The sequence below is a fragment of the Varanus komodoensis genome, unplaced genomic scaffold (genome assembly GCF_004798865.1).
Source record: "Varanus komodoensis strain SLA01 unplaced genomic scaffold, ASM479886v1 scaffold4, whole genome shotgun sequence".
Classification (NCBI taxonomy): domain Eukaryota; kingdom Metazoa; phylum Chordata; class Lepidosauria; order Squamata; family Varanidae; genus Varanus; species Varanus komodoensis.
Genome location: NW_025335941.1, coordinates 31,640,319 through 31,661,707, shown reverse-complemented (window position 1 = coordinate 31,661,707; position 21,389 = coordinate 31,640,319). Strand labels below are relative to the sequence as shown.

The 21,389-nt window shown below is 39.3% G+C and overlaps 1 protein-coding gene across 6 annotated transcripts in view; it reads left to right on the top strand.

Annotated features, from left to right (window-relative positions):
- The window catches only part of PHLDB2 (pleckstrin homology like domain family B member 2), an 82,680-nt gene that overhangs the window by 35,317 nt on the left and 25,974 nt on the right, over positions 1-21,389 (top strand). For 5 of the 6 annotated variants that reach the window (XM_044441867.1, XM_044441864.1, XM_044441869.1 and 2 more), the window contains 4 exons: positions 3,636-4,019; positions 5,606-5,749; positions 6,854-6,991; positions 21,178-21,306. In XM_044441867.1, coding sequence (XP_044297802.1) covers positions 3,636-4,019; positions 5,606-5,749; positions 6,854-6,991; positions 21,178-21,306 — 795 coding nt within the window. The remainder of the gene's footprint in view (positions 1-3,635; positions 4,020-5,605; positions 5,750-6,853; positions 6,992-21,177; positions 21,307-21,389) is intronic. The other variant, XM_044441866.1, reaches the window with a different exon arrangement.

The window sequence follows — 21,389 nt, the reverse complement described above, 5'->3', positions numbered from 1 at the left end:
TGGAAATGATGCAGCTGTGTTCTGTTATTGTTATTATTGGTTTTGCCCAGATGCACAGAAGTTTGCACTTAAAGCTGCCTGATACACATATAATTGCAAGTCCATCCTCTACCTCAAAGGAAGCACAGCACAGTAAATTACATACATGGAATCTGACAAGATGAGACTTTATGTAGGTGAATTAGCAAACAGTTGGCACAGTTCAATTTCCTAGCTGCCAGTTGAAAAGTAAAGGAGGGAAAGTGACAGAAGTTCGTGGTGATAATATGACCCTCTTGGCAGCCTAATCACCTAGTTTTTGTGAACTGGAATCTCGGAGCCATCCCCATTTTCAGCATTTCCCCAAGTTTCCAGCTGCTCCAGAAAGGGAAGAGATTATCCGCCTGCTATTGGAACATTCACTGCTGCAGTGACTGTGGGTCCCTGACAGTTCAAAAAACAATACAAAGCATTTCTGGAATAGGAAATGGGCGAAAATGTAATAGCTGGAAACTAATTGGATAGGAAATGAGCACATCTGCAGTAACTGCCCATTACTGCTTATGCACACATTGCCCTTCATTTACTTCCCAGCTATTACATTCCTCTATAATTCCCACTCCCACAAAATTAGCAAATATGCCCAACAGTTTTTTGGGGGGTTTGTTTTTGGCAGAATTGGGTGGAGCAAATAGAGCTCTGGCATCAGCATGAGCAGTACTTAGTCTCCATCCCCCCACACCCCATGGGACCATCGTTCACTCAGTCCCATTCAGCTATCTCTTCAGAATCTTTTTTCTTTTAAGAATGGTCAGGGACCTGCAGTAACTTCAGTCGTAAATGCTCTGATAATAGGTAAGTGAGTTATTCTCTCCTTTTTTCTGCAGGAATGAGAACCATGGGGACAGGTCGGACTGGTAGAGGATACTGAGAACAGTCAGCACAACAATTAAAAGCCAGAAGATTACACTGTTAAGGGTGTGATGTTGCCATCTTTTGGTGCACCTGCTTTCACTGCTTTTTCTCTTTTACTTTTCAGTCAGCAGCAAGTTGTGCACAAATTAGCCTATACGCTGTCTCCCCTTGTCATTTTGTTACCTATTTCAAAGCTATGGCAAAGGCAAAACCATTTAAATTAGGCAGCTGTAAGTGTCTTTTCCACATCTGCAAGGGACAAATAACAATTAAAAGTTAAAATAATGAATGATAAATATATTTCACAATTTACTGGGCCCAAAATGTTTTTTAAAATAAAAGAGATGAACCAAGGATTGTCATTTGAAAGAATTGTTTGGGCATCAAAATGGTCTTTCACCAGTCATAGCACAGGAATATTATGAAGGGTGACAGGGTTTTCCCCATTTTGAGGCCAAGTGGTTTGCTAGCTAATCCCTGCCACTGATAATAAAATTGTTTTACTGGGTCTGGTCAACACATTGTGGGTCAAACAACATTTAGAAAAAGCCGTGTGTTGGTAGGGTTACTTGTTCCTTAAAACTAAGGCACCCTGTGGTAAGCAGTTTGGAATTGAATGGCATGATACCACACCATAGGTTCACTACGGTTCTTCTTCGTGGTGTCTGTGCAATTACACGAGTGGGCTTGCCAAGCAGCAGAAGGCCTGGATTGGAGAGAAAACTTCCAAATCTAAAGAAATGTAGAATCCAAACACATGCTTGTGTTATCTGAGGAATTTAAAACTAGTCAATATTCCGTTTGCAGGAGTGGTGGGTGCATTAAGATGGTCTGCCTCACGAAAATTGTATTATTCCTGTTCACATGGCTGGCACTATGAATATGATTGCTCCTAAGTCCCTGTACTGCAGTGTAGAGCCCAGTTAGCTCTGTGGGTTTCTGCAGCGACATGGGCTATGCAACAGACAGGGCAAAGTGGAACAGATGCAAGTCTCATAGTTACTGTGATGGGACAGTAATAAGAGAATGTTATCATGTCTACTTTGTGACAGTGATGGTGGCACTCTTATCCCTCTTTTGCCATTGAGGCCTTCAAGGAGCTGTCAGCACAGTTTTCAGGTGGTGAATGGCTTGCTAAAATCAAACTCTGCAGAGACAATTTGCACTTGGTACTGTTATTGATAAAGCCCCTGTGGAAATGTCCACACTACCATCTAGCCTGGCTCTGTAGATCAGTTTTGGCTGTTGAGGCTGAAGGATGTGGACATTGTACTTAAAATGTCCAACCCCTTGCCTATCCCGGCTCTTAACAGCAGCTAAAGGAGATTGACCAGTTGGTCAGAAGGTGGTTAGCATTTCTTTGTAAAGAATGTAGGACCAGCCACTTTGAAGAAGTCAGCTGAACCTTTGGGCCCCAAAGGTTATAGAGACCAGTCTCTAATATCACATCTGAAGACAGGATACTTGAGAGGGTGGTAGGAGTTGAAATTCAGGTCCTTTGGGAGCCACTGCTTATCCTGTGATGTCTAATAAGGTTTAACTTTTGAATAGAACCACTGGGAGAAGTTATGAGTGGGTGTGATGTGAAATCCCTTCCGAATACTGATGGCAGTTCTATTTCTTTAGGTCATTTGAGTCAAGTCTATCTAGGCATGTACTACTGCCTATTGTTAGTAGTGGGATTGATGTGGGCTAATAAATGGCCGGATCAAATGGAAGCACTGTGGGTAGGAATTAGTTTCATACTCAGTTCTTCATACAGTTACTCTCCTAAAAAGCAGGTAAAGCAGGTAAATACTTTAGGTTCATGTGCCCTTGGTGGCATGGAGTGCTTTTAACAAGCTTCCTTGGGAAGGATTGTCTGTGATGATCCATTTCCTGCTAATTTCCAATTGGTTTAGAATAATGCACTGTACATGGGTTTTCATTTGAAGATACTTTCAGGCGTATAGAACCTAGCTACCAGAATTAGTGCAGCCAAATGAGAGCTTGTTATATGGATTATTAAATATTGCATTGGCTGCCTATTTTCTTCTGCACCCACTTCAAGGTGCTTCTGATTACTTTTAAATCCATAAAGTAGCTTGGCACCCAAAAGGTATAAAAGAATATCTGACCCTGTACCCCCATGCCTAGGTCTTGATAACTTTAGAAGAATCTCTTCCATAGGTTTTTATTTATTTATTTGGCCACATAAACTTTTTCTGTGGGGACTAGGTCAAGGCCCTCCTTGTGGTGGCATTCTGTGTCTGGAATGACTGCCACACTGAAGCTTGACTGGTGCCAACTCTACTATCATTTAGATGCCAGGTTAAAATGTACTTATTTGCCCAGGCATTTTAGAATATTACACTGTTTCATGTAGCTTAATTGGTGTTTTTAAGGTTTTAGTTTGTTTTTGTTGTGAAGTTTTTGTGGTTTTATTGCATTATATTGTAGATAATCCTGATTTTTTATACCTCCTGTGGATGTGATATCCTAGGCTGATGGGCAGATCAAATAGTTGAAATAAATAAAGATAGCTTTTATATTGTATATTTAAATGTTTAGGGTACACACATATTGGGTTATTTAGAAGTTAATTTAGTTGAAATCACTGGTATCTGTAGCCCATGAAATAGGTTTAGGATCAGTGAATGAATTTAGCACCAAATCATGAACTTTTCATACAATGTGATAATAATGTATGTATTATCCTATCCTTCATCTTTATATTTTTTCATTATATCTTATAATATTAGGAGCGCCAACGTCTGGAGACCATTCTTAACCTGTGTGCAGAATATTCCAAACCTGACAGTGATCCTGCCACTGTTACAACAGTAGCTGATGTTCAAAAAATTAATAAAGAACTTGAAAAGCTTCAATTGTCTGATGAAGATTCTGTATTTGAAGATTCTCAGATGACTCCAGAAACAAGATTCAGAAACCACTTGCAGCCACCTGCTGGAGATTCTGACTTTTCTGAATGCAGTGACCTTGGTCAAAATGCCATGGGGTTCTTTTCCCCTAGAGGGATCAGAACAAATAAACATTTCAGTGACCACAGGACAACTTCACCTTTACCTCCTTCTTCATTCCTGAAGGGCATTAATGAACCGTCATATCTAAGTATCATGTCAAAGGTAATGACCCAATATCCTGTAGGAAGAACCGATTGGAAATCCCATTCTATGATAATGCTTTCGCCAAAGGACAAAAGTGAAAAAGTTCACTTAAAATCATTAATGCATATTTGATTTCTTTTAGCTTTTTATAAAAACACAATGTAGAGAAGTGCACAGTTGTCCCCTTTCTCTTTTGTGCATACAAAAGAATTCAGAACTCTTGTGTATATAAAAGAAAAATCCACCTTTGGTCCCTTCACCTGCATTCTTTGTTTTAATAGGCAAATTTGGTGAAAGGTTGTTTCTCTTTATAATCTGGAATCAGAAATCCTTGATAATTTCTGCAAATCACATGCTTACCTACCAGTAGATTCTGATCTACCTTCTGTCTACTCTGGACAAGGTGTCGCTTGGGGTTCCTTCCAGTTTTATGATATTATGAATTCAAGGGATCATGGTCTTGAATCCTTTTCATTCTTTTCACTCTGCTTGCCATATGTGAGAGATCCTGTTTTTTATTTTCCACTAGGAACATGAAATGGAAGATGCAGTGTCAGTATTAGCTATGCAGGATGCTTGTGAAAAAGAGGGTTTCCTGCTAGGATTACTAGAGCTAGCAAGGAATGCACTTCAGTAGAAGGAAACTTATATTGTGGCTGCAGCAACGATCACTTGAATGAAATTGATTCTGCATTCCAAAATGCTTCAGTTCCAGCTACAAAACTGTATTGCTTAACCTAGGTCTAAGAGAAAGGCATTTGATTAAATAATACAAAGCAAAGGACTGATAATAGATACTAAGGACTTGTTGTACCTGTGATACTGGCAAATGGCCTTGTGACCTTCTGTAAGTAATTTGATCTCTGAAGACCAGTCAGCCCCTTATTGGGAAGGGAGCTTCAGTGTGAGGCAGGATAGAAATGAAATAAAAGATTATAAGTATGTTACTTATGAACATGCGATCATCATCATCAGCAGCACCAGTATCAGGCAATTAGGATGCCCTTTCTTGAACAGTTAGGGATGACGTCCCATTGAGCATAGGCGTAGGCTCAGAAGTAATGGAGCAGCTCTCTAGTAAGTGTGATTTTGAGGCAGTGTGCACAGGAGAGTGGGCTGTGAATCTCTTTCTTTCCTAGGTTTGAATTTGATATTCTTCAGTTGTCCAGAAAACAGTTTTAGCACTTCTTTTTGTACCTGCCAATACTGAACAGTATACAGTGCTACTGCTGGGCTGGTGAGAATGACCAGTGCACAAGGAAGCTCATGTTACCAGAAACTTGCCAAAACCAGCACTTTTGGAATGAGGCAAGCCAGTGGATCAGTTATTTCCTCTGGTGTAATGTGTTCAGTTCTAGCAGATTACCAGCACTTGCTACTGCTCATAGTTTGATAAGTAAAGATATGGAAGAGGAGTACTTTTGAAGAATATGACAAAGCAAGATTAATAAAGAAGAAATCTCATTTATTAAGCATGATCAATATTGTTCTTGCAAACAAAATGTTCTTGCTTGCTTAATTTTTTAGATAAAAATGTATTACAGGTAAAATGCACAATTGGAGAATACTTAATTTTAAAAGTACAATATGTTGATTTATTGCAGACACCAGAATGCATAAGTGATGAACAAAGAACGTTGGAACTTACTCAAATGGAAGAGCAGCGCATTATAATACTGAATAACATGGAAGAACTTGAACAAAAGATCAAAGATCTAAGTGATCAGATGGATGAATCCTCCAGAGAGGTATAGTCTTATTTTTATAAGTTTGGCTTTAAATGCTGTAAGATGGTGAGTATATGTTTGAGAGATTTAAATCAGGTACTGAAAGACTGGTGCATATAATTTTTATTTGGGCACTAAAGATGAACACATTTGGAGGAATATGAAAGCATACCAAGATGGTGCCTGCTAGCTATACCCCTGAAGCTGATGCACCTGCTGACCATGGCTCTTAGCACCGGCAGCTCTGATGTGGTGTTCGACAGAAGACTGGAGGCACCGAGGTCTCAAAGGCTCTAGTGGGGTAGCAGAGCAGAGATGGCAGCTACAAACAAGCAAAATTTCATCAGGACTGCGGCTTGGATTCTTACTTTAATCCATGTAATACACTTGGCCCTCAAGTTTTGCTTTGCATATTTACACTGCTCTTCTACACATGCTTATTCAGAAGTAAATCCATTGGATTTATTCTCTAGTGTGTTTAAGACTGCAGCCTCACAAAGGTTGCATAACAGGAAGTTTCTGTCCTAATTACAACATCTGATACTTTGTATTTTGCAAATATGAACTGCAAAACCTTTCTTCTGAGTATTGCAGAACAATGTTTACTAGCTAAAGCATAAGAAAAGGAAGCTCCCTGTTTCTCTTAAACTGTTATTCATCATTTGATAGCACACATGTTGTAAAGCCTTGTTACTTTTCAAACTCTGCTGCAAATGTCTTGATTAGCCTTCCCCAACCAAGTTCCCTACAGTTGCTTCTGACCAGAACTTTAATTCCCCCAATTATTTATTTATTTAAAACATTTTAATGCTGCCCCCATCGCAACAAAGCTTCAGGGCGGCTTACAATTAATAATTGTATTAACTGGGGCCAATGCATGTTGTTGTAAAAGACCTCAAAGGCACCAGATCGAAGAAAGGCAACTAAGTGTAATTTTAGTTTTCAATATTTTTAGTAATTTTCTGTTTGTCCACATGCATTCAAGTATCTTGAAAGAAGTTAATAATGTGACTGTGCCAGCAATGTTTTTTTAATTTGCATCATGCATGAATGAGTCTTCCAAAACTATGTGTCAAGATGTCTTTGCAAGCTGGACGGAGATTGAGAATGGTTTTGTGTTCTTAGATGGATATGGAATGTGCCCTACTGGATGGGGAGCAGAAATCTGAAACAGCTGAGCTTCTTAAGGAGAAGGAAATACTAGATCATTTAAACAGGAAGATAGCAGAGCTGGAGAGGAATGTTATTGGTGAAAAGACTAAGGTAAATAAAGTTGTGGTATCACCATTTTTGCACAGAGTTGGAGTTTTAGAGAATAGTATCTGGAAAAGAAAATAATGCTGTATGGTCTACCATTTTTAATTTAAAATTAACTCATGAATTAGAAGCAACATGATGGCTGCCCTCAAGAGTCTGTGGAAACAAAATAGTAACCATGTTTCAAATTGGCATGAGTTTGATGGCCACTTACATTATAAGGCAGTTATTTAAGAAACAGGTACTATTAATTAATAATATTTGGAATTAGGAAGAACAAGAAGGAAGAATAATGTGTATTTTAATTTGGTGTGTGTGTGTTATATTTTTCTGTTATCCTTTTCTGTGTTGAGCCATTTTTGTAGCGTAATGCAATTGGCTTTCCTTGATTATAGTGAAACTAAATTTCACTATTAATTTAGATGGTCTGCTGAAATTTTCTTTAGCTATCATGGCAACACCATAATTTTTAACTATGTGCATTGACTGAGGAAAACTTTAAAACCAAGTTCTAAAGAGAAAAGGAGCAGCAAGCAGTGAATCACATGAAGAAGTTTTATACAATAATTCAGCTGAAATCCAAGACTGTAAACATGAAAACATTTGGTGCAGTATCTAGTGCTGTTGCTCACCCCTGCTGTTTTTTGGCATTAGCAGGATCCACTGCAAGTGTAAGAAAAACTTACTTTTCCAGCATCAACACTGGAAATAATTTCAAATGTTCAACTTTCCATTGATTCCTATCAAATCACCTTTTTTGACCGGGTTGGGGAGAGCAAAAGGGGAGTCTGTCATACTTTCATACAAACTCTGTTGGTCAAACTGAACATGAAAATTGTTGGTCACACAATTTTGTTATATAAACAGCCACAGAAGAACCTCAGTGTTCTTGGGAACATGGGGCTAGGGAGGACAGAAAAAACTCTCTTGTAGGCACAGTCCCAACAAAAAATTGTCTCTGAAGCTGCCATTTTCATTCTTTAGACGTATTCTTTAGTGCTCCATGAGTAACTCCACTACTGTAGCAGTGCTAGGAGTAGCTCTAAATGCCCATGGTGTTCTGGTCAGAGTTAAGTTGAGTTGTTAATTATATTTTATGTTTTCTGTGTTTCTGTTCAGTTTTGTTTTAAGAGTCATTTTAAGTATGGGGAATTACTCGTTTTCTTCCGGGAAAAAACCATTTTATCTCAGTTATCTATGCCTTGCTGAATGTCAGATTGCATTATGGGAAAGCACATTACTTGGGTTGTCTCTGAAAAGTAACACAGACCAGAAACTTTGTGAAGTAGGTGGCAAAGCAACTAATCCACTTTGGACAGCTTTGAAAAAGAGTGGAAGGAAAAGAAAGGGCTACGTTAATGTGATGGCTATTTCTCCTCACAACAGAAAGAGCTTCAGTTCTAGATGAGGGGCACATCTGCCCCAGTGGCACAGCTTATGTGCACAGAAAGCTCTGTGGGCATAAACATAAGATGGGTGGTGTTTCTGCTAGCAATTAGAACCAAAACAGGTCATTTTAGAGTTAGGGCAGGGGAAGGCTTGATCTCCTTCCCAGTCCTTAGGATTGTGCTGAAGCCCATTAACTAGGCATCTCTACTTAAAGACCTGGGTTGGTTCCCAATTTGTTTTGAAGCACAATTCAAAGTGCTTGAGTTGACCACTTAAACCTAATCGATCTAGGACATGAGAGTGAGAAACTAGCTTGGTATCAGGCAATTAGTTGACAGCCTCACATCCAAAAAGAAAAAAGAAAAAAAAAAAGAGGGATGTCATTAAGACTCAAGGGATCGTTTTTATGTAATGTCTTTATAAATCTGTTCTTTGGTTTCACTTCCCTTTTATTTTCTTAATTTCCATATCATTGCATCTTTTTGATCACCACTTTATTTTATTTGTGATGAAATTGTTTTCTTAATTTCTAGTTTTTCTCCTTTTTAAATTTCCACTTAGTTTTAGCCCTGGCTGTACTTTTCTGTTCCCTCCATCCCTTCTGTGCCTCTACTTCCCTCTCATCTTCTCAGTAAATCATGTACTTCCTTTACAGGCACCTATTTGATTCAGGAGAATGACAAAGTGTCCTTTTGTACCATCGAGCCCTATGACAGTGCAGACTGGAAGAGTCTCAGGAAGGCAGAGCAGCTAAAAGAAAGGGGGCCATCTAAGCTTGAGAAAAAAAAAAGAGGAGAGGGGCTAAAGTGCCTTTTTTGGCAGCTGTTCTTTATCGTAGTGGCACTGTTGGCGGAACTGAGGCAGAACAGTTTGATGGGGTGAGAAGGCAAAAAGGTGATGAAAGGATATAAAGTGCACTTGTTTTTTAATTGCAGTTGGGCTTTCAATGGTAGGGAGCACATGGTGGTGCTAAAATAGCCATTGGAGGCTGTCTGGCTCTTGTCTACTTGTAGCTGAGGGCTAGGCTATGGACTAGGTCTTCTCTTCTTTGAGCTTCCTCTTCAGAGATACTGATATGAGCTCTTAAGGCATTGGAGCCAAATATTTCACCGCATGGACAGAAAGAAAGTTCCACTCATGAAAGGATGCATTCCATGAATGAAAGCAATTTAGACCCTGTCTAGACACTGTCTGTAGTGGCACCCAGACTTGTTGTGGATTATCTTTGCCAGAAACATTCAATTTGCACTTACTTTCCCCATCCCTTTGTATAAATGACTTGTTCATTTCTGCTACTGCTTTATTGCATTATTGTTACCACTTTTTAGATTTTATATTTGAACTGTTTCTTAGTTTCTTTGAAAGGTTCATTTTTGAAAGACAGGATAGAGATACATAATAGCAATAACAATTTCAGTGTAATGACTGAACAAGTTGTGTTTACTTTGTAGTCGTCATCATCAGCCATTCAGCTGAGTCAGACCCTTAGCCACTCTATGGATCATTGCTCTCCATGCCCCTCTGCGTCCTTCAAAACCACCATGTCCATCCCAGTATCTTTCTTTATGGTCCATCCAACAGGTACTAAGTAGAGATGGCCACAGTTTGGATGGTTTTGAAAGGGGATTTGACAAATTCATGGATAAATCTACCAATGTCTCCTGATAGCTGTGTGCTACTTCACTACCAGAGGCAGTATGCTGGGGAGCATGGGTGGAAGGATGCTGGTTTACTCACGTCCTACTTGTGGAAACCTGTAAGCAACTGGTTGCCCAGTGTGTGAATGGATTGCTAGACTGGATGGACATTTGATCCAACCCAGCATGGTTCTTTTTATGTTCTTACTTATTTGTTATTGCAACCACGAAAGCTTTTACATAATGAATGTTTTTGTTTATAATAAACCTTGTCTATAACATTAGATATTACAAAAGTATTCTTAGTTATTGAATTTGTACAGACATATATGTTTAGCTTCTAATTGCATTTCACTAATGGCTGGAGCTAGTTAAAATGCGCAGGTGTGTTTTGTACTTGCATACTTACCATGTATTATTTTGTCTAATTTGGACTAAAATCATATACTTACTTACCTGGTTGTAAATACCATGAAATACCATGAATTAAATACCATTAATGGGCTTTCTTTTGAGGAGACATACATACATATAGATAGGATTACTCTGTTGCTATCCTTTGGCCATCTAAAATCTTCATACGATACCATTTCCCACTCATATTTCTCTTTATCATATTGCTGTCCACTCCAGCTGTCATGGTCACAATTCCACCAGTGAATGAGGTTTTGTGAGTAGTGAAATGATATCTGTACACAACTTAGGAAAGATAAAACCCATTTCATTCATAGAAATACAGCACAAATGATAGCCGTTCTGTTTGTAATGGTGATAGCTTGACGTTTATGGAAAGTTAAGTGCTGGAATTAATTCTTGATCTGGGCACCTGTTTGACAGGAAGTCTTGTACAGATTCCACTAATTGTTGTAGAGCACCTGTTTCTGAAGCTTGTGAAATTTTTAAAAAGAGATATCATGAATTAAAAGATCATCGATTTTCCATCTGAAAGCTTAAAATAGACCAAACAAAGACTTTTCGTATTACTTGTCATTTTTGCCATACTTCTGAGACTTCTGATCACATTACGCACAACTGAAGAAGTCTGAACTGCTCCTGCACTTGTGGTCAAGAATATTGGTTTACTGCCACATGGAAGCTGTACAAGTATGCCGCCCTTTTACAAAATGCACATTCACAACAAACTGAATCAATGACAGGCCATATCAAACATAAGGCTAGCTTAAATTTCAATTGAGTCTACTCAGTTAGGACTTACACTGGATAAAACTTATATGGTTACTTATTACATTTCTGTGCTGCAGAATAACAGAAACTCCAAGGGGCAATTCGTAACAATGAAAACCATAAATCAGGACAAAATATAGTATAAAAATACAGTATTGAATAAATATTTTAAAAAATAAAATTTAGCAGCATTGAATGTACTGTATTTTTTCACAATTATCCAGGTTTTTGTCTTTGGCAGTGGAGCTGCAGCCATGCAGGATTCCATCAATCCAGTTTTCCATTTGAAAACAGACTTTTTGTTTCTTTGACTATATTGCTTGTGAATTAGACCAACTCGAATATTTAGCTCAGTATTATGTAAACACAGCAGCAGCAGCTTCTTGGTTCCAGCCAGGAGTCTTTCTCATCTAGAGATGTGAAAACCCAGAAAAAAACCAGAAGCTGTGTATTTATTTCATTTTTATACCACCCAATAGTCAAAGCTCTCTTTTTTCCATTTCTCCCCAGTATTTTTTCTGAAAAATTAGTATTTTATTTAACATGATGAATAAAATATTCAGTGCAACATGTTTATATATTATTTTCCAGACTTTATGCCCCACAAATAATTTCCAAAACCTTTAACAGGTTCCTGAACCAGTTAACCTTTCTGATCACTTTTCCAAGGCATCCCACACAGTTAAAGGTAATGGTTTCCCCATGACATTAAAGTCCAGTCGTGTCTGACTCTTGGGGGCGGTGCTTATCTCCGTTTCCTAGCTGAGGGAGCCAGCATTTGTCTGCAGACAGTTTCCGTGGTCATGTGGCCGGCATGACTAAACATCGAGGTGCACTGAACGCTGTTACCTTCCTTCTAGTGGTTCCTTTTTATCTACTTGCATTTGCATGCTTTCGAACTGCAAGGTTGGCACACAGTTACAGTAGTCCAAATGAGGTGCAACTAGAGTGTATGTTGCTGTGGCAGACTGGGCAATTGCATGAGGAGGTGTGGTTGGCTCACTAACCTCAGCTGTGCAATCCACCCTGGCCATCCACATACACCTGGGCATCCAGGCTGAGGGCTGAATCCAGAGGTACACTCAGACTCCAAACTTGAGTTCTCAATGAGAATATAATCCCACCCAAAGCATGCTGTATTCTTATTCTCTAATACTGAGTTTCTATTTATTTTTATACCTGTAGTCTATTACTGACAGCATACACTGATTTAGAGCCTGAATAACTTGGATTTAGAGGGAAAGGAAAAATAGTGTTAGGTGTCATCGGCACACACTGTTCTGTAAATAGGTTCAAGTTTGCACTGGACCCGTGACATTTACTAAGAATCGTTTCTGCTTAGCCTTCTTGTACTTCAGGCAGAAGTTGTCTTTAGTTGCCGTGTGTCCATTAAAAACCTTTTGCTGCATAATTGCATTGCCATGGCAACCTGTTGAATTTTATAGCTGGGGCTGGATCATGCTATTAACATCATGGCTGGGTTTTCTGAAGCCGTGACTCCACATTCCTCCCCGCCTCTTCCACCATGCACAGGCTTCAGTGTGAAGATCCTGGCTTACATTAAGGCTGAGTTCTCCAGCAGAATTAAAACAGAGAATTCCAGAAATGTATTTGCCAAGTTACTTAACATTTTGAATGTAACAAGTGTTCTTCTTCATGGTCTCTGTGCATCACACACATACAGGCTTTGCTGCAAAGCACAAGGTGACCACTCAAAGACAGATTACAGGTAAACAAGCAGCCTTAACTAAATGTGCTCCTCTAGATGGAGATTTATGTAGTCATTAAAGGACCTTTAAACTTTGGCAAGAAAGAATTAGGTGTGCACATGTACATGCACGTGGACACACACGTGTACACACTTCATTACAAACAGGGGAGCTTATTAAATGCAAGCAAGAATTTAAAATGTACAGTCGCTGAGCAGGGAAATTAACGTGGTGGAACATTTCTGAATCAAGACAAACAAGAGCATGCATAACCATACAGCAAAATCATCAGAGGATGCAGAGATTTCTGAATTGCTATTTGTCCTGGTAACTGAATCCAAGGCCTTGGTTGCTTAAAGGTAGGCCAAGGACAGGACTGAACATCCTGATAGCTCTGGAATGGGCTTGTGTGTGTCCTAGCTAAAGGTGGTATGCTTAGCCTAGCCCTGATCCATGGTCCCAGAACCAAATGGGGGTGGGGAATGGCGGTCACCTGGTGCTCAAAACATTCATTCCCTATTCATATAGGGCTTTCTGCACTACATTCTCTCCAACTTTGCTCGTTTTGAGAAGAGAACTTGCTAGCATTCTTCAAACCTGTTGATCACAATGGAACAAACTAGTAGTTGTGGCTTTGACCAAATATAGTCACAATGTAGATAAAATTTGCACACACACATCATAGAGAAGAAGCAAGAGGTTTGTACCTCTTCAGGATAAAAGGCTACAATGTGTATAAGAACCCCTGGAAATAGAATTGCAATGATGCCCACTGTTCCTTGGCATGTTCCTGAAGGTTGACATGGGTTGAAACTCCTAGCAAAGGAAAGAAAAATATGTTCATTTAAAAGGAGTTATAGCAGATCATGGTGGTAAGAATGTAATATCAAGACTCGGATAAGACTGGAAAAAACATGATAGAAAAGGGACAGCACCTGAATGCCCTTTCCTCAATCAATTTGCCCATGGGACTGCATTGTTTTCCTGCTCTGAAAGTAGTTGGAAGTGGTGTGGCAAGGAAACCAAGGTAGTATTCAGTAGCATGGCCTAGATGGTACTAAGAATGCTAAGAATGGATCCAGTATATGAAACTGGATCCATTGACAGCTGAGCTTGACTGCTTGAACAAAAGTTTCAAAAGAAAGATTATTATGACTGGCATGGCAAAAGTACAAAGAAGTGAGGTGCAAATCCAGGATGCTTTGGTAGCTGTCAGGCAGCAACGGTGAGGTTGAGCTAAATCTTTGCCCAGGCCATCTTAAATAGAAAGGAGAAGGTTACAATGTGCCATAAAGAAGGTGCTGAATCTGCTGCTAACCAGGGATTAAGTTCTTTTAACAGAGCTGGGAACTTTTCTGTTTGTATCTGGAGAACAATTTTATCATGCTTTGGGATGATCACTGGTTAATGCCAATTCCATTACTGCATCCTAATTGCATTTAGGATTTTGTTTATCTTAAGACTTGAATACTTAAGTTCTAATTGGATTGGTACTGCCAGATTTCAGCTTTCATGCATGACTAGAAGAGGCATTAGGCAAGAGTTTTCACTGCCACTTTTCCTGCCTTGGATTGAACAAGATTTTTTTGAGGTGAACATCTTTCTTTGTTTGCCCACTCAATTAGGAGCCTATGGTGCTTCTTCTACTGATACCATAGGACACTCTGACTTAATGTGAGTATCTTTGGCCTGGTATCTTTGGTTTAGCAATGATCACCCAAATATTGGGCTATTGGTTGCATATTTAGTAGCCTTTTGTTTTAAATTCATTTATATAGTTAGCTCTTAAATTTACACTCCACTTTTTCTTTCAATAACCCAAAGCAGCTTACATCACTCTCCTGCAGCTCTCAAACATATTCCCACAACAACAATCATGTGGGGTAGATTGGACTGAGATGTATGCCTGGCCCAAAGTCATGCAGTTGGCTCCATGGCCAAGTGGGAACTAGAACACAGATTACCTGAGTCTCACTCCCTTGCTCTTAACCACTACACTAAACCCAGTAAGATCATTTGTGTAGAATGACACTTCAGCCATTCAAAATGAACTGATATTTTTGGATTTTTTAAAAAATCACAATTAATTGGCTTTAATATTTGCAGAAACTTCCTAAAATTACATTTGGCTGTTTGGAATTATAAATATTGTTTATCTTGCAGATGTGTGAAATGCCTTTTTCTATAGTGCTGCTTACATCAAATAATTTCCCAATGGAAAAAGCTTTGATATAAGATGAGACTGGTAGAAAACAGGTGTTCCCAGTGGAATTTCCCCTGGAGGAAAGAGGGTCTTTGCCTTGTTTGTGCATGTGCAGGGAACAGATAGGATGCACAGCCTCCAGCCACAGCTTGGAATTTATGCAGGGTCTCTTGGTGGTGATATTTGACACATCACAGCTGCCAGAGGGGAAGGGAAATTTATCCAGGATGGGCTGTGGCTCTTAGCTTCCCCTGGCACTGGACCTCTGCTGCTTCCATCTCTCTGTTGTTGCTTATCTCCTGGCCAGGATGACCAGATCTTCCTAACAACAAAGGTCCAGTGGAAAGGAAAACAGTGAGCTCCTATCTATATCATGCATGTTCATCTGGGTAGAAAAAGACCTGTCGTGAACAGGGGAAGGAAATGGAGAATGGTAGCAGCAGCACTAAGAAACAGGAGTTTGAACTGGGCCAATTCCCAGCTGGATTCTTGGCTAAGCTTGTGGGTTCCTTTGAGGCATCAAAGGGTATGTAGTCAGTATGGGATTGGTTGTACTATGATATCATCTAAACTATGCATGTGCATGCATTCTAGGACTTCCTTACTGCCAGAAGACACATTCTGATTCTCTGCTAGCATCATAACCTGCTGTTCAGTGTTTTGACACTTCTTTCATTGGTAGCTTTCCGTATTGCTTGGTATAGCTGCATGGCTTGTCTCAACTTGCAAATCTTCTGTAGAGAGCTGCAGATGTATGTTTTAATACAAATGCATAAAGTGAAAAGGAAATACATGAGACTATAGTTGAATGTGTATACATATGAATACAGAAGTGTATAAAGATTCCCTCCCACCTTAAGTAAAATTATTAGCAAAGCCCTGCTGTTGCATAAAAAGATCAGTTTCAACGGGGCAGGTGGAATGTGAATTATTAAATTTTTCCATCTAATCCTGAAACTGAATATTATTTATTTCTCCAGAAATTGTGAATAATTCCTAGAGGTAAGAAGCACACCCACCTTTTAATGACTCCTGAGTCTCCTTATCTGCTTTCACCTGCTCTGCATAGTCCTTGAACATACTCCCTGTGAATCACATCCTTAGCTTAATGGGTTGTATCCAAAGTTAGTCTTACTTAAAGTAGGTTCATTGAAATAAATGAAGTGAGTTGGACTACTTTGGATTCAAGCCAAAGTTAGCACAGAATTTCTGAAATGTTAAGTTTACCGTCATAAGCCAGTGTGCTGTATTGTTGGGCTGGGACTTGGAAAATCTGGGTTCAAGTTTCTGTTTGGCCATGAAACTCACTGGGGAACTTCGGGTCAGTCACTAACCATTGACCTAAAAACTACCTGACAAGGCTGATGTTGTGAGGATAAGATACTGAGGAAGTGCACCGTGCATGCTGCCTTCAGCAAGAGATAAAAGTGGCATACAAATGTAATTGTAAGTACATCAAATAAAAATGAGTGCAGACTAGGGGTGGAAATGAATTAGTTTGTGAACTAAATATGCAGCACTCTCCAGTATATGCTAACTTAGAATAAAGTCCAACTGGGTTTAATGGTGCTTACTGAGAAGTGTGTCTTAGGATTTCAACCTAGACTTGTTCACATGGCTGACCTGGTGGGTGTTTATTTTAAAAGAAAGGATTGTGTTCTTCTTGCTCATTAAGCAAAACTACTGTGTTTGTAATCATGTTGTTGTTCCATAGATGATGTTGCTTTTGGTATAAGCATAAACATGCCTCTTAGTGGGATGCTGTGTCTTAAAATGAAAAAGGAAATGGCTCTTCCACCTGGTGTCAGGTTTCCTTGTCCGTCCATAGCATGCAGCTGTTAGTTTTCCAAATTAATGGCTTCCCCTGTAAGTTGAGCTAAATGACACTCTTGTATTTAGCATCAGTGACTAATAAGCTATGGTAGCTTCTCTATAGCTCCTTGTTACTCTAGCAAAGAAAAGGGGTTGAAATAGAAGCTCTTGGAATTCAGAAAATTCAGTGTGTATAAACAGTAGAGACACAATAGCTTTTTGGACAGTTGGAGGTATTATTTAGAGTTATCACTGCCTGTGGTATATGTGGTTATTTGCAAAGCTTACTTTGCTTCACAAGCAGGACTGCTATCCCAATGCAGAGCAGCTGCAGTGAGGTTGCAGTTGACATAACCCTATTCCAGATTTAGGAGCTTGTTTGTTTCATGGACTGCAGTATGCTAGTCCATACTTTCTCTTTCATTCCTACACCTAAGCCATTACAAGAACATGTTCTTATTTTTAATTCATTCTTGGCTTTATCATGGCATGCTCCCCATCCCAGAAAAATTAAGGATGTTTCTTGTATTTTGAAGTTTCTTTTGGGTGTGCAATGAGCAAGATCAGAAATAGAATGGAATTCACTCTAATAAATGTTATCATTTCATGGGTTTTCCTAATCTAGCAGAAGTAACTGCAATGAGGAAACAGAAAAATTCACTTGCAGCCTTTTTCCTCATCTGGGATCGACTGCTTTAGATTATTTTCTCATCCCAGTTCTACCAGGAATTTCATTGTCCAGGGCAGTTAATTTAAACCTGCATGGCTAACAGTTGTATAGATGTAGACTTGTGAAACTTTCAAGCAGCCTTTCCCAAACTGGAGAACTCCAGAAGTCTTAGAGCATAACTCCCACCATTTTTAGGCCAGAGAAAACAGCATTAAAGCGTTGTGTTCTTTGAAGCATGGAGAGAACTGTAGCTCTGCCTTCCTGTCCAGCTGCTTTGGTGTGCCCACGGTCCATGTGTGGACCAGCACATCTGCACAGCATGTACAGATACAAATTCTGTAATCAGAACACCATGTATAAAGTAATATACCAGTTGCATAATTTCTATCTATGCATTTAAGCCCCTCTGCCAATAGCTTTTTACTTTGGGTATCCTGACAGGGTAATATCTTCCTCCAACCCCTACTGTTTATCTTTCCATGTCTGTATAAGACTTAAGTGTCAGAAATAGCACATTGGCACAAGGAACTGAAATGTGAAGGACCAGGAAAAATGTGTTTTAACTCGGTCACTTTGTCCTTACGTAATTATCCCTCTTCAAAACTGTTCTTTGCACTATGCATATGATGCCAGTATGTTCTTCCTCAGCCCCCTGGGGCATTGTGCAGGTGTGTACCCAAAAGATACATTACAGATAACACAGGAATGCTAGCGCAAAGTGACCTCTAGTGGTGAGTGATCCATAGCTGAGCCGTAACATATAAAACTATTCATGGTGTGGATTTCTGTCACACTGTGAATTTTTACACACACAACACAAATTATACCAGTTGGAACTGAAGCTTGACGATGCAGGAAGGTCTGTTGGGAAGGGAGTAATGCAAGATGATCTGTGCATTAATCATTGTTAACTGAATTGCTAAGTCTACTCTTAATGCAAGAAGTTCTTTTCCCAGTGGCATGTAGCTTTGTGTGCATACGATCTCATTGTTAGACCTGAACTATAGCAATTATACTTTCCTGAGCATCTTTAATTTAATGAGATGAGTATTTCTTTTTCATTTTTAAAAGTGGTGAGTGAATGGAAGGGTGGAACCTAGCTCTACATTTGAAGTACTATTGAGATAAAGACCAAAGCTTTATGAAGCCTGACAGTTGTTAAGGCAAAATAATAAACAAAAGGCTTGATTTAAACCATTGCGAAAGGATGGTTCATCCGCACACAGCTATTAGATTGAAGTAACTTTGGTTGTTTCAAAAGAGTCTCTCAGGCTAAGAATATCTCCTCGTTAACCACTTTGGTACCAGTGGATGTTTAGTGATCAATGAATGTAAGTAACCTTCCTCACAACAGAAAAACATGGATAAAATGGAGAGTAGGAAGAGGACTACATAAGCTACCTTGGGTCCATTGGAGGTGGGTTATGACTATAATAAGTACAGGAACGGTAAGTATTGGCAACACTGATTATAAGTTGATGTGTATATTGATTATGGATCACTGTTGAGTAAGCAGATGGACTGGGTGATGTTTGCAGTTCTGTTGTTATATAAACATGGATGAAAGTGGGAAATTTTCCCACAAATTCTGAAATTTGAGATCTACATTCTTCTGCTATAAAAAGGAACTCACTCTTAAAAACTGAAAAGGGTATGACTTTTTGGAATGTGCTATGGAATGCGCTCCCCAGACAGGTCTGTCTGGCACCGACACTACTTTCTGGTGCCAGGTCAAGACCTTTTTATTTACCCAGTATTTTAAAGTTTAAATAAATAAATAACTGTAAAGGAGCTGTTATTTTAAGAGACAGTCCAGGGCAGCAGTAGACAGAAGGTAGATCACCAGATGATTTGAACTATAAGTACCCTGTGGCCAGTTGCCAGGAGTACTGAGGGTTGATGTCCAAAGCATCTGCAGCTCTACCTTCCCCTAAGTCCTGAGTGTCTTTATACCCTGTAGTTGATTAAACGTGATTGAGATTTCTCTCTTTTTGACTGCCTAAAGTATTTAGTTCTTCTGCATTTCATCTCATTTATTATTGCATCTCCATATTGATGAATAGCTGAAGCTCTCTGGACAGGTTACAAAGATTAAATTTCAAAGATTTTAAATCTACATCTTTCAAATAGGTCCTAAATGCCTGAGAACCAAATTTGTCTCAGATATCAGGGCAGTATTCCCTTAAGGGGAATTGAACCAATTCTGTTAATTCAGCCTATTTGATTACTGTGAAACAGAATTTCCTGCTCCAAACCAGTTCCTTCTCTGTGCTCTGCCTCAGATCATCCTATTGCCACTTACAAACTGTATTAAAGGCCATTACACATATGCTTCTACCTATTCTCTTTGTGTCATCTAGGATAATATCCCATTTAGTTCACTTTTTGAGATCTTATCTTTTGCTGACTTTCTCTCATTTGAAAACTAACATGCTATCACCTCTATTACTAAATAGCTAGTCCTCATTGATTTTGGAAGTGTTAAAGGGCATTTCCTATAAAGCAGAAGCAAAATGATTACCGCACTGATTCTTGTAGTCAAATTATAACCCCATCTCTTAACTTGATTAGTTCCTACTAATTAAGAATGTCTGAGTTTTAGCAATATATTCATATAATCTAAAATTAATTAAAGGGGCAGAACCATAAATTGGGCAGCAAGTATGCCCACAAGCTGCACGTGGCACCTAATTTTTCCAGGGTCCACGGGGCATATTTAGATCCAGCTTCTGTTTAAAAAGAAAAAAGTAAGAATGCTGTCTTTCTCCATTTTAATTGGTGGTACAATCCCATTTTACCTGGGAACTTATTGACATTGTCAGCAATTATGGTTTCAGATAAATTTGAAAGATTTGGAATCAAGGAGTAGCATTCAGTGTGGCACTCCCACTAATGCAAGTTATGTTTTGCCAGAATAAGTAGCCTCTGGCACAATCACAGCAGTATTTGCCTGCATGATGAATTTCCCGGGAAAACCTGTCATGGCAGCAAATGCTGTTGGCATTTTTCTAGATGCTCCTTACACTGGCACAACATACGATAGCGATAGTGTGATTGCGACTCCTGTTACATTATATTTCAATGGCTGTGATCTGAGGGTGGATTCAGTGGCCACATGAAATGTGACAGCTGCTTAAAAGCTCACCAAGCAGCAGCGCTAACCTGTAGTCATGCACTACCACCTTTCTGAAGCTGCAGGGATGCTTTTTAGTGCGGCTGTCCCAGGGCACCCAGTTTTCTGAATCCATCATTTAAATCTATTTTATAAGGTGTAAAACTCACGTTTCATGTCTGAGTTGTAACAAAAATATATATTGTTGGATACCTGTAATATGTTGGCTAACCTTCATTTGGCATTTGCTAGGTTTATTAAAATGATACTTAGATTACTGTGCCTTCATGCTCCAGAACATCCATATTTGCTGCCGTCCCCAGCATGTGAAGCATTCCTGCTGTGACCTCTAGTGCTGATCAAATTCCATCCCATCCCTTTATCCCTCACCCCACCCGGTGCACCATCAAAACCACTAACAACTGCTTGGGTTTGAAGGTAATTCTGTTCTTTATTTTTCTGGTTCAAACTCCAGGAAAAAATAAAGCTTGATGCTCAGAGGGAAAAGCTAGAAAAGCTTCAGGAGCTTTACTCCGAGCAGAAGACCCAGCTTGATAATTGCCCTGAGTCCATGAGGGAACAGTTACAACAGCAGCTAAACAGGGTCAGTAGCATGGATCCTTTCCTCCCCACTCTTTTAGTTGACTATAACAAGGTATAGCACAAGTGTCAGAGAGTTCTTGCTGG